Source organism: Priapulus caudatus, unplaced genomic scaffold (genome assembly GCF_000485595.1).
Source record: "Priapulus caudatus unplaced genomic scaffold, Priapulus_caudatus-5.0.1 Scaffold356, whole genome shotgun sequence".
NCBI lineage: Eukaryota > Metazoa > Priapulida > Priapulimorpha > Priapulimorphida > Priapulidae > Priapulus > Priapulus caudatus.
In genome coordinates this window covers 85,248-99,333 of record NW_014577417.1, presented here as the reverse complement: position 1 = coordinate 99,333, position 14,086 = coordinate 85,248, and the positions used below count along the sequence as shown (strand labels likewise).

General features: G+C 43.6%; 1 protein-coding gene across 2 annotated transcripts; it reads left to right on the top strand.

Annotated features, from left to right (window-relative positions):
* On the top strand, nt 1-7,869 carry LOC106809467 (troponin I 4-like). Of its 2 annotated transcripts, XM_014812553.1 has the most exons (9): nt 1-24; nt 241-275; nt 2,910-2,925; nt 3,891-4,058; nt 4,416-4,662; nt 5,203-5,347; nt 6,108-6,149; nt 6,421-6,526; nt 6,919-7,869. In XM_014812553.1, exons 2-9 carry the CDS (start codon nt 253-255, stop codon nt 6,952-6,954), a joined length of 783 nt encoding a protein of 260 aa, XP_014668039.1. In that variant the 5' UTR covers nt 1-24; nt 241-252; the 3' UTR covers nt 6,955-7,869. The 2 variants fall into 2 exon arrangements, with proteins under 2 accessions (XP_014668039.1, XP_014668038.1); XM_014812552.1 differs by lacking the exons at nt 1-24; nt 2,910-2,925 and adding an exon at nt 951-975.
* Nucleotides 7,870-14,086: the final 6,217 nt, after the last annotated feature.

Genomic DNA, 14,086 nt, shown 5'->3' with positions numbered 1-14,086 from the left:
TAGGTTCGGTAGCGGATCAGCGAGGTATTAATATACCGGTGTTTTTGTGTGCAGCGTATACTAGCTGGCTATATGTTAGACGCTCATTTCATGGTTGTTATGTGGTAATTATACGGGGTTGAGAGTGCGCGGGGACCGCTTATATATATCTTTCGCAATTTTAGCAAGGCTTTGCTGATCTATAATGCGCATTGTTTTGAGTTTCCGCCATTATATATGCGTTCTCTTGTTTGCTTTCAGACTTGAGCCGCCATGTCTGACGAGGAACTGAGCCAGTACGTAGACATTTCACTCTCACAGTGACGCAAACACGATCACGCTATATATAGTTATAGTTATAGTTATAATTATAATTACTGACCGCGCATGCGATCACACTGCGTGCTATCACGAGTGTATATTAGTTAACGCAGTGTAAATCATCGATATCGATTTTCGTACGTTAGATGACAATGATGATTATGTTTTACAGCGATATATATATATATATTTCTGAGTATTACGATGCAAAATGTACGATATATTTGTACATGCGAGTATAGATTTCTAAACGGTTGACGCCCTCTGCTTGTGTGAGTGGATGTGCAGATTCTATTTCTTGAAACGCATAGAACGGATGTTGCCATCAACCCCTGTATAGTACGCGCAGTAACTGCCGGCGCAGCTGTGTGATGCATGCTCACTCATATACCGCATATAGTCTATAAGTTTTTGCAGGTATCCTATTCTGAAATAAATCCCCGTCGTCCTCTAATGAGAGACTTCGTCGCCTTCGTGCTAGCAGCTAAAAATGTTTTCTAAGCCGACAGCGACGTGAATCGTTATCGCTCTGCGCATGCGCGCAATGACGTCGTGTGATCACGTGTCTCATTGTTCGATGTCGCATGGCGCGCCCTCCTTATATGTGTCACACGTTGTCAGCGTACTTTGTTTTCTTTGACTATTTGCAGCGAGGAGTCAGAGGAGGAGTCAGAGGTACACAGCACGATATCCCGCCTTTATATATATATATATATATATATATATATTACTCTGCACTATTCTAGTGTTTGGTGTGTTCTCTTTATTGCATGCTTCTTCAACACAGAGGGAATTGTCTGTACTGCAAAGATTCCGTGCGATCCCTGCAGATGGCAATACGATCGACTCTCGCACGTCTTTGCAGTATTGTCTCTGTCTGTGCAATCGTTGTGTATCACTCACCGACTCACTACTGCTAGGCAGCTAGGGCTGCTCCACTTCCATGACTCCCTTTCATTATGTTCTTCTTTTTACGTCCTCTCTTCCTCTAGCTTTTCCTCTCGTGTGTGTGTGTCTCTCTCGCTCTCTCTATCTCTCTCGCTCTCCTCCTCCTCTCTCTCTATCATTTTCTCTCTCTTCATCTCTCTCTCTCTCGCGCGCGCGCTTGTTCACGCTGTCTGTCTAAATATGTAGCTGTTTTTTAAACCCCTCCTCGCTTGTCCTCTCCCACCTACATGGTCTCTCTCTTTCTCTCTCTCTCGCGCGCGCGCTTGTTCACGCTGTCTGTCTAAATATGTAACTGTTTTTTAAACCCCTCCTCGCTTGTCCTCTCCCACCTACATGGTCTCTCTCTTTCTCTCTCTCTCGCGCGCGCGCTTGTTCACGCTGTCTGTCTAAATATGTAACTGTTTTTTAAACCCCTCCTCGCTTGTCCTCTCCCACCTACATGGTCTCTCTCTTTCTCTCTCTCTCGCGCGCGCGCTTGTTCACGCTGTCTGTCTAAATATGTAACTGTTTTTTAAACCCCTCCTCGCTTGTCCTCTCCCACCTACATGGTCTCTCTCTTTCTCTCTTCTACAGACAATCTCTCTCGCTTTCTTTCTTTTTCTCCCGATTTCTCGGTCTACCTGCCTTCTAGTTCTTCTTCTATCTCACTCCCTCTTATTCTCTCGTCTAGCTCCTTTATAGCTGCCCCACGATCGACGATCCAGTTCAGCATTTCATAGAACAGTACCCGTCTATGGATGGTGACGTAGTTACGGTTATCACCAGACCAGCATGCGAGTCGAGTAGAAGTAGTCTCAGGATCTAGTCACCCTACCGAGAGATCCCCTCCCTAGCCGCAGTGGCGCCATCTATCGCCACCTAGCGTTAGTATTAGTTCCATGGGTTTTCACGCACACCCGACCAGCGCTGCGATGATTTCCCCTACGTTGCACATTTCGTCTGCCTCTTGCGTGTCGAGCATCCTTGTGTCCATGTATCCATGGGCGGGAGGGTACGGGTTGCCTATTTCCTGTGCCTCAGTGCAGCAGCGCCTAACAGTGTGGGGAAGCACTAACGGCAGTAAGGAAAGTTAGAGAGAAAAAGAGCGAAGTAAAGATTTGATACGAAATAGAGGTGGTTTTTATCGTATATTGATATGTCTAGAGATTGCAGAGATTTGCGTTCGGGAGTTCGGGGTGGGTTGTATGACGTCACAAGTGACGTCACGGTTAGATTCGCTGTCACCTGGGCGTTGGGGTTGGGATCATAGATAGATTTCGAGCGAGAGCTACGGTTAAAGCGACGCTAACCGTGAGGGCTGGGATATCAATTTCCGATATCCAGATTAATAGATTGTTTCGAACGCGCTGCTGTCCCGGGGAACAGGAAATCCTGCAAACCTACGCTTCCGCCCTGCACTGCGCCCTCTGGTGTTTGTCTGCTCGTCCGTCTTTCGCCCACTTTTCAGTCCAGCTCGTCGACCGGATGTCACGAAGTTGATGCAACATGGCGTCCCCCAGCTTCTACTTTCGTTTGATTAGTAGTAGTAGTAGTATATGAGCTAACAGAACTTAGTAAACTGATCGCACGAAAACAGTTGATTGCTGCATTGATTTTCACTCTTTTCTTTTTTTCTCATTTGCCCTATCGCGCGCACAACCTTCCGCTGTCCACCTTTACAGGGAAGAGGAATCTGAGGTAGGTTTCCTAAATAACTGCGTATCAGTAAGCAGCTTTATGTAAACGTATACCGTGCACTGATTTCTATATATAGCCGCTATATTTATTTATCAGGACCTCTTATATGTGTCAAAATTCAAACGTTCAATTGATCGATTGATTGTTCAATTGAACAGTCAATTTAATCATTCAAACGTTCAATTGATCGATTGATTGTTCAATTGAACAGTCAATTTAATCATTCAAACGTCCAATTGATCGATTGATTGTTTAATTGATCGATTGATTGTTCAATTGATCGATTGATTGTTCAATTGATCGATTGATTGTTCAATTGATCGATTGATTGTTCAATTGAACAGTCGTTTAATCATTCAAACGTTCAATTGAGCAATTAAATAACGAATTGCCAAATTGAATCGCCGAATTGACGATTTGACGAATTGACGATTTGACGAATTGACGAATTGACAAATCAAAGGCACGAATACTGAATAGGCGTATTGAATCACGGACTTGGCCTTTCCCCTCCCATACTCCTAGCTACGGATATGTGTAAACAGCATGTTAAATTACTTTTAATAGCTTCGTAAATGCCGACGTGTGCTTAGTATCACATGAAAATAAGCACGTTGTGAAATGCATAACGATCAAGAAACATGCATGCGCATAACGGGGAATCGTGTGAAAACGAGGTTTTTGAAATTTTGAACACATGTTTTATATAATAACGTATTAATTAGACGTTATTTAAAGGTCATTTGGTTATTTTCCCAGAACGTAATGGACAAGATAAAAACATAGTCTTGGCATGTGACGGCGGCATCAGTTTCGTATGGCCTGTTAAATAGAGTAACGTAATTCTGTAAAAAAATTAAAGATATTATTCATGTATTTTCACAACAATACCTTCGTTGTTGCTTGTCGCGCCGTATCACAAACATGTTAAAACACATGCGAATATACGCGCACTTACGCCACAGGAGGAAGAAGAAGAAGAGGAAGAAGAAGAGGAAGAAGAGAAGGTCGACCCGGCAGAGCTCAAGAAACAGCAGGAAGCCGCCCGCCGGGAGGAGGAAGCCAAGAGAAAGAAGGACGAAGAGGAGAAGAAGAAGCAGGCGGTGGTCGACAGGGAAAAGGCCAAGGATGATGTACGTGTAGCGACATACGTTGCCGGTGATAACGACGACAGTGATAACAACGAAAGCAACGGCGACGACAATGACGGCGACGACGACAGCGACGGCGACAACAATGACAGCGGCACACGTCGCCGGTGATGACGACAATAGCGAAAACGACGACAATGACAGCGCCGACGACGACAGCGACAAAGACAGTCTTACTTTAGAATTGGGCCCGCTTAAATATTAAATAAATAAATATCTTTATTTATTTACTTATAGTTTATTAATAAATAACTAAAAATAACATAAAAATCTGCTCTCAACGTTTTACGAGATCTGAGATCTGTACGAATGCGTGTCTTCCTCCCCCCTACACAACAGGAAGTCCGCAGGAGGATTGAGGAGAGGGAGAGGAAGAAGGCCGAGGTGAGGAAGAGGTTGGAGGAGAGCAGCAAGAAGAAGAAGAATGGTTTCCTGACGGGCGCCCGCAAGAAGAAGCTGAAAGCTTTCTTGATGAAGAAGATTCGCGAGGACATGTTGGCCGAGATCACGAGGAAGGAGGAGCAGAAGAAGAGAGCTCTAGCCGAACGCGTACCGAACATGCCCGACGTCGACAGCATGCAACAGAGTACGTATCATAGCAACGGGAGAATGACGCGCGTAGCATACTGATCACGTATTATACGCGAAGGGATGCTGGTGACATGAAGTCGTATGAAAGCTAGAGAAAGATGCCGGGAGTGTTAGGATAGTGTTCAAGCATCAGGAAGATACTGGCTGTACTAATTAAGCTCAGCCTAGACTAAGGAAGGACGCTGATGCGGTAGGGTAACGCTTTAACGCCCAGGCGTCTAAGTCAGCGGGCCCGCTTTCCAATCATAAGCGGCTAATAGACTACAGATATTTGGCGAATAGGTCCATTACCGACCGCTAGCGACCCCTGGCGACCAAATAACGACCTCCTGTGAATACTCGAGAGCTCTAACAATCTCTGCGGAAACCTTAGCAACTCCGATATATCTATAATAATATTTATAATATACTAGCTATATCTGATGACGATAGACGACCCTTCGTGACCTTTCAGCTCCACGCTAGCAGGTGGTGATGATGCTGATACCGCGATAACCAGAGAAAATGCTGACGTCACGCCGCTGTCGTGTTTCAGAGCCGCTCGAGGACCTGTGCAACAAGCTGCTGGCACACATTGAGCAGGTCGAGAGTGGGCGATTCGACCTGATGAACAAGATCAAGGACAACGAGAATCACATCATGGACATGCAGTACGCCGTCAACGACCTTAGAGGCAAATTGTAAGCGGCGAGACCGAAACTACACGTTCCTGTTCTTCCTTCCTCTTATTTTCTTGCGTACTCCCACTTTTCTTCCTTACTCTCCTTTTCTTGCTTACTCTCTATTTCGTCCTTATTCTTCTTTTCTTCCTTACTCTCCTGTTTCCACGACCTTAGAGGCAAATTGTTAGCAGCGAGACCGAAGCCACGCGTGAATTGGTCTTCTTACTCTCCTTTTTTCATCGCGGAAAGATTAGTTTTTCTTTCTCTAGCTAGAAATGTATCAATATCACTTCCAAATTGGTATATATAAGTCCCACGTTCGGACCACTGAATAAATAGTGCCCCCCTACTACATTCACTAAGGAAGCATCCCTATCTCCTGAGCTGGGCGGAATAATCCCACTCTCCCCCCAGCTGAAGGATGACATCCCCCCTCATCGTCACAAAACGTGATTATTTCATCATCAGACGGATCATTTAGACGGATAAACAGCGCGACGAGAAACGTTTCAGATTACGTGAGATTATTGGGAATACGTGAGATTCACATTATTAAAGTTAATACGCGTGTTAACTATTTTCCACGATGTTCACTGTGCGTCGCAATTTTATACGCGGATGAAAAAACGCACGAGTTAAACATCAATTACAAATGAAGCTCGTTTAAACGTTAGTTAAGCGAGAATCTCAGTGTCAGCGAAACTTGTGTCTGTGTGGCAGGAGGCAGTGTGTATGGTGCGTAAGGTACATGTGTGCGTTCTGTTTTCCTTTCATACAGCATCAAGCCTCCACTAAAAAAGATCTCCAAGTACGACACCAAGTAAGTTCATGTGTACAACATACTAAATGGCTACATCATACGTATAGATGTACAGGGTAGCTGTAAAACCACGAGTATGTCAATTAACATACACACACACACACACACACACACACTAGACCGGCTGTGCAGGAAGCACCACCAGTAGAAGAGACATTTGTCGATATATGTGTAACATCCTTGGCGCGCTACTATCTGCAATATGAGATCAGCAATATCTGCAATATGCCAGCTCCTCACTTCTAATTTCACACCGGATATTACCTCACAGGTTCGCCAAGATGAAGGCGCTGCAGAAGAAGGGAGGAGCCAACTTCCGGGAAGGACTCAAATCGACCGGAAAGGACAAGTTCGCCCTTGCGCCAGAGGAGGACGAAGTACTTATAATAAAGCTATTATAATAATAATTATATTAAAACATATAATAAATGCATAAATAACGATATAATACGTGCGTAATACACACGCACACATATATTAAAGTAGCTAATATAAAATAATTAACTAATTACCAGATAATTAACTAATTACCAGTTAATTAACTAATTACCAGTTAATTACCTAATTACCAGTTAATTAACTAATTACCAGTTAATTAACTAATTACCAGTTAATGAACTAATTACCAGTTAATTAACTAATTACCAGTTAATTAACTAATTACCAGTTAATTAACTAATTACCAGTTAATTAACCGTGTATCGGGTTAATTATCGGGTACATTAACGCGCGACTGTACACTAACTCATGCTGTCGCTCCGTATTTCAGGCCAAGGCCAAGCCAGACTGGGCCGCCAAGCACTAGTTGATCAACCTCGCAGCAGCGCGGGCTCCGTACCACGACATCAGGAGTCATGCGCGCAGCCTCGCCCCTCTCCCACGCGCTCGTCATCCCGTAGAGATCAGTCAGAGAGATCGAACCACCGCGCGCCACCGACCGACAGCTCGGTTTCCAATCGATTCACGCCGATCGGATTTCACGCTCGTCGTCGATAATCGATAATGCGTTTGCGCGCGCGCCCCGCAATCGGATTTATTTCTCGAACTTGTAAGATTTATTCATCGTTTTACTTTAGTTGGCGGATCGCGTCGGCAATGGAGTCTCTCGCGCATGCGCAAGATCTCGTGCGCATGCGCAGCTCTCGCGCACGCGTCTCCGTCTAAACATTTCTTTATAGCGCGTTTCTTTTCCTGAGGGTTACCTTGTCTTCTCTCCCTTTACCCCTCTACTTATTTTTATTATAATTTTCGTAAACAATAGAAGAAAAAAAGAAAAGAGAGAACCTTGTTATCTATCTATCTGTTTTATGTCTATCTGATTTCTATCTTAGCCTTTCGTTTCATTTCACGAATACTCTTAGGTTTAGTAATAATTTTGCTAGTTCACTCAACAAACAACTTTTACTTTGCATGTTATAATATCTCTTCCCGAACTTATATTCGTTCCTTAATGACCCGAAGTCCCTATGCTATATACTTAAAACATGAACGGACACACTGCCCTTATTATATGTTACAACATCAATAGTTTAATAGCGACACAGGGACTGATCGGTGAACAAAGCCAGGGTAGCATCAGATACCGTTACTTAATTAAAATTCTACACCTACACGAAGCAATAACTTGCTGTGTCCGAAATATACACATACGCATACACATCGTGTAATATTTGTTGTTGTATCAATAAATCTATCCTGTTTTTTTAAACAAATATTGCAACACTATTTGTTGTGTAGTTTTTTATGCCATATAATTGCTCTGCGTAAAATGCAACTTATTTGTTATCGTCATCATTAAGAATTATCAAATCAGTAGACGATTTGAAAAGAAAGAATCAAGTAATAACGGCTTTAATTTTAGACTTAATTTTAACAAAATTAAATTAAATGCAGCCACCCGTTAACATTTAATAAAAGATGTTTTGTTGAATTAAAATATGCTGTCTCCGAATCAACGAACTCCATGCATACTTTAAAAACTGGACACCGCTAATCTACTAACACACATTTTGTAGCAGAGTGTTATTTTAATTGCCTCCCTATCGTTTACTTTATCATTGCGGGTTGGGCGTAATTTTATTTGCACATTGTGCATGCTAGTGGTTTCCGCGTGCATTCTGTTATTGCTAGACTAATGCGCCACCTTGTCGTTATACATCTCTGTTCGCTCCTAGTTTGTCTATGTGAAAAACTTATTATTATTATTATTATTATTTATTGTTATTGTTATGAATATCGCGAGGGTTCGGGTTGTGGGTTAGTGTTAGGGTTAGGATTACGGTTAGGATTATGGTTGAGATTAGCATTAGGTTTAATTACTTTATTTATGCGCAGACAACAGAGTGGGTCAAATTCAGCCGGCATCGATATATACTTACTCTAGTCTATCTCTGTTTCGTCAATGGCTAATTGCAACAACTATTTTAGTCGTGAAACATCTATGTCCGCCGTCTAGTCCTTAAACACGATGATCCTACCTTTAAAGGAGCGGCCATGATCCGGATCGGCATGAGATTTTAGATGGGCAATTCATGTGGCATGACTCCGGGAGCTAGGATATGACTCTCTGAAACGAGCCTCCAAAACACAGAAATCAATGGAAATTAATGGTCGGACTGTACTGTTAGGCGCAGTGTTAGCACTAGGGGGTGAATTGCAACCAACAGAGATATTTTGATACTGTTAGTGTTAGGGATGTCACAAAAGAGTGAATACATGTGCAAATGCATGTGTCTAAAAACCATGCTAGAGAACTCGCATAACTGATTTTCATTAACATAAAAAAAACTCAATGGCTCGATTTCTTGGGCAGAACAGCTTTCCTTACCAGGCCGCTTAAGGTGTTGTATAACAGCAGAAGGCGTCCATATAGGCAGCAGGCCTAAATAAGCATCGAACAGAAATTTGATTAAAAATACTCAGTGTTTCGTCGCATACACAACATACTTTATTCATGTTAAATAACCACAGATTCATGCTCAATGTTCCGCTCGAAACTTTTGCCAGCTCTTTGATGCGAATTTCTACAAAGTTGTTGGATCCCATTTCTAACTCAAAAATTGCCAACCGGTCACCATGGCGACGCCACTTGAAGGAATGTCACAACTACACGACAAATTGAACCAATTTTCCTTCTAATGCTTTCTTGACGTCAACGAGGCATCTAACCTGCGTGCATAATGCAAATTATTACACTCTAGTGCCGAATTTTACCAAATAAATTCTAATAAGGCCTTTTCTAGAGACCAAATATGGCAACACTCTCACTCTCGCGCACTCGCACGCGCACGCACACTCGCACGTCACACATACACATCATAAACCGCACACACGCGCACTCGCGCACTTGCACTCGACTCGAACTCGCATTCGGCTCTCTTCTTCTCTGTCTCTCTTCTCTTCTTTTCTTTCTCTTTCTCTTCTCTCTCTGCTCCTCTACTCTCACTCTCAACTATCACTGTGCGTGGCACTGCGTGCGTTCGTAGCTGTGCGTGTGTGCGCGCGCGCGTGCACGTTAGCTGTGCTGTGTGCGGTGCCTGTTCGTGCGCACGTAGCTGTGTGTGCGTGCGTTTAGTGCGCAGTAGCTGTGTGCGTGTGCACGTAGCTTGTGTGTGGTGGTGTTCGTGCGCACGTAGGCTGTGTGCGCGTGTGTGCGTGCGCACGCAGCTACGTGCAACATTTTCGTGCGCACGTAGCTGTGTGCGCGTGTGTTCGTGCGCACGCAGCTGTGTGTGCGTGTGTTCGTGCGCACGTAGATGTGTGTGCGTGTGTTCGTGCGTACGTAGCTGTGTGTGTGTGTGCGTGCGTTCGTGTGTACGTAGATGTGTATGTGTGCGTTCGTGCGTGCGCACGTAGCTGTGTGTGCGTGCGTACGTAGATGTATGTGTGTGTGTGCGTGCGTGCGTGCGTGCGTACGGAGATGTGTGTGCGCGTGCGTGCGTTCGTGCGTGCGCACGTACGTAGCTGTGTGAGCGTTCGTGCGCTCGTAGCTGTGTGTCCGTTCGTGCGCACGTAGATGTGTGTGTGCGTGCGTGCGCGCGTACGTACAAAGCTATGTGTGCGTGCGTGCGTGCGCACGTAGCTGTGTGTGCGTTCGCTCGTGCGCACGTAGCTGTGTGTGCATGCTTAGGTAGCTGTGTGTTCGTGCGTACGTAGCTGTGTGTACGTGCGTACGTAGCTGTGTGTACGTGCGTACGTAGCTGTGTGTACGTGCATTCTACGCACGTGCGTCCGTGTGTACATATCATGATTAAAGAGGAAGTCATGATTGTGATATTTAATATACAGATTCTGTATATTAAATATCACAATCGTAATAACACTTTATTCTTATTTCTGTCACCATAATTGTACTAATATACTCTTTTCATATTATACGTATACTATTTGTACGTTATATACTATTTGTAGCAAAATGTTACCGTGATTGTATTCCTATCATTTGCTAATGACTTTCTCTTTAATCATTGCAGGTTGATCGTAATACAGTAGCATCTTCTCGTTGTGCACGCGTGTATTCTGTTATTGCTATACTGATGCACCAGCTTTGTCATTATTCATATCTGTCACTCCTTACTTAATAACGAACTTTATCTAACATTCCTAACATTTTACATAGAGTACAGTGAATAGAACCCACAACTGCTGAAGTAGGGTTAGTGTTAGAGTTATAGGGTTAGAGTTAGAATTAGGATTAGTGTTAGAGTTAAGAACATGGTTGAGATCAGTATGAATTACACGATTGACAGCAGTGTAGGTCCAATTCAGCTGGCATTAATTTATTCTGGCTTGAGTCTATTGCTATTCTCCCTGTGTTAACTTCAACGTTCTCATAGTAAGGGTGTGCATGCAATTTCGGCTGTGTGGCTGGATAGCTTCATCTTCTTCTTCAGTTCGACGTGGATCTCTCCGATGGTTGCTATAGTTACTACGATGGTGCGTGGCCTAGTCTCTAGGAACGAGTGTTAAACTGTGCGTGCGTGGGTGCACCACGTTATTGGTGGACAGCCGTTATGAAAACCATAAGCCGAAACATATCAAAGATTTTATTCACTTGTACAGCGTATTTTGCTGTCGTGTACTCTCATGTCTTCTACATCTGCTGTCGCTGCTGATCATTCTGTATAGTAGCTACAGCCTCCTACCTAGACAAGAAAAATATCTCTATTAAGCAAAGCTCATATTTTTATTTAGCTTTGTTAAAGTTTCGTAAAATTTAGCGCTATCCCAATAAATGTTAAAAAGTAGAAAATGGCATTACTGCGGAACCAAGATTACTCACTCAACACAAGAGTGAAGGTGCATGTGTGTGTACATGCATGCATGCGCGTACTTGCGGACACGTGTGTATGACGCATGCATCACGCTCGACTATACTTTGTTGTTAGACGTTCTCCACACGTTCATATTACGTTTAACGTTTTCACACATAATTAAAATGAATTTAAAGACCATGCTAGAAGATTTCCTAATATCAATACATACGTTGTCTCCCCGCAGTCTCTCTCTCTCTCTCTCTCGCTCTCTCTTGTGCATCCACTACTGGCGATGGCATTTCCCAGTTGGTAGGCTGTCATATTTTGCCTGAACAATAAAGATATCTCGAGTAAAGATGACGTTTTTGATTTACGTTTACGCTGTGTACAATATACCGAGTGTACAGTATTCCTGCTGTTGACACCTGCTGCCACCTGGTGACAAGCCGAAGCAGTATTCATTCTTATTGTAAATGGCAGTTTGAGCAGTTGTGGAAACTGTTGCTAACAGGTTAATTTCGTTGTTTGATAGCGAATTAGGATTACTATTAATATTGTCATGAAACTATTTACTCAATGAAAGCTCTCTATGCACATAAGACCTCTATGCAACAGGTCTTAGTTAGAACCATGCAGTCCGTGAAAAATACTCCCACGTGAATCGTATTGAGTCGTGACTTACCTTTAAACAGCTGATCAGAAATCGGTGAATAACTTTCTGAAAACAATTCAATTTGTACCAGCATTTTGTAATATTAGTCCCGAAATTTTATACTGTTTGTAGCAAACTGTTATACTGTATTTATCAGAATATTAGCGCCTGGGGGGGGGGCACTCCCATTGTTAAAGGTACTGGGGACGTGCCACTGGACAGGGTATATTGTCCAAACATCATTATTGGCACAGGGTATATTTTCCGAGCATCATTATTGGCACAGGGTTATCTAGATACACATCCATCAAGCTGATATTGGACCAATATTGGCAAAACAATATTGGGCCAATATCACCAGGCCAATATTGCACCAATATAGGCAGATATTGGTGCAATATCGGCCCAATATTAGCAGTACAATATTGGGCCAATATCACCAGGCCGATATTGGACCAATATCTGCCTATGTATTGACAGGACAGGACATAACCGAAATGTCCAATATTGCAACAGGGTATACTTTTTAGTGCAGTATAATGGGACAGGGTGTATTTTATGGTGCAAAGCGGTTTGCGACAGGGTTTTCAAGGTCCCGGAGGCACACCCCTACCTCTCTGTATTCATTTTCTAATTATTTCTAGAATATGAATGGCATACGTTTGGCCCACTCGCATTCGCATGTTTTGCTAATTATTTCCATGCGTGTATCTGTTACTCATATGCTAGCTCATACGGTACCTTGATCGCTTCTCATCTTTCGACTCCATCAGTAGTTTTCCCTTCATGGTTATGGGTGTTTTTCTGCCAGGGTAACACGGTTATTAATTGCGGTAATCGCGAGGTGCTAGCTGGAAATATGAAAAATAGTTAGCAATATATATGTTGATTGAATTATCTTTAGTCTAAAAAAATTACAGCCTACCTCAAGACAATGTATTTCAGCACAATTGTTACAGATAGTGTCTGAGACATGATTCACAGAAACATTGGGTGTTGGGGGGGGGGGGTCTAGCTAAATTTCTTATTAAATAATGGCAGATACTGCGTGAGTGTACCTGCATGCATACGTGAGTACATGCATGAGCTAACCTGCGTGCATGCGCATGGGCGTGCGTGAGTTCGTCCGTCTGCGTGTGCGTATGCGCGTGTGTGGGTGCATACGTGGGCGTGTGTATGACGTATGTATCACGCTCGACTATACTTTGTTGATACATTACTTATCCATTTTACTTTACTTATACGTTACTATACTTTCTCGACACATTCACAATATGGTTAACGTGTTCATACCTGTAAAACATGCAATCGAATTTACAGACCATGCTAGCAGATTTCCGAATATCAATACATACGTTAATTGTCTCCCCGCAGTCTCTCTTGCTCTTGCACGTGCGCTACTGGCGATGGCGTTTCCTAGTCCGCAAGCCATCAGATTTTGCCTGAACAACAAAATAATATTTCCAGTAAAGATCGCACAGCCTGTTGTGACATCTCTTCCGACACTGCGGCGCCAAGATTGCGTTTCCTCGCATCGCCATCGCTTTCCGTGGAGTGTGGGATTTGCCCGCTTACAATAATTATGATACGCGTGTGACGATTGCGGTAATCGTGATGCCGACATTCACCCCTCATATCTCCGCATATCTTTCGGTTGATATCGAATCTGTACGAATTAAATTGCCTTCATCGAATGTCTGCTTTCCGAATAAGTATAGATTGAAATTAGGGCCACGCGCGAGTGCACGTCATGTGGTGGTAACTAGAAAGTGTACACGTGTGTGTGTGTGTGTGTGTATGTGTGCGTGTGCGTGTGCGTGTGCGTGTGTGTATGTGTGTGTGCGAGTATGTGTGTGTGTGTGTGTGTGCGTGCGTGTGCGTGCGTGCGTGTGTGTGCGTGTACGTGTGCGTGTGCGTGTGCGTGTGCGTGTGCGTGCGCGTGCGCGTGCGCGTGCGCGTGCGCGGTGTGTGTGTGTGTGTGTGTGTGTGTGTGTGTGTGTGTGATGTGTGTGTGTGATGTGTGCATGTGT

What these genes read in the sequence shown, in the direction of transcription:
- LOC106809467 (XM_014812552.1), top strand. Translation starts at nt 253, where the DNA reads ATGTCTGACGAGGAACTGAGCCA. An exon ending in TCTGACGAGGAACTGAGCCA is followed by an intron (nt 276 to 950) that starts GTACGTAGACAT and finishes GACTATTTGCAG; the next exon opens with CGAGGAGTCAGAGGAGGAGT. An exon ending in GGGAAAAGGCCAAGGATGAT is followed by an intron (nt 4,059 to 4,415) that starts GTACGTGTAGCG and finishes CCTACACAACAG; the next exon opens with GAAGTCCGCAGGAGGATTGA.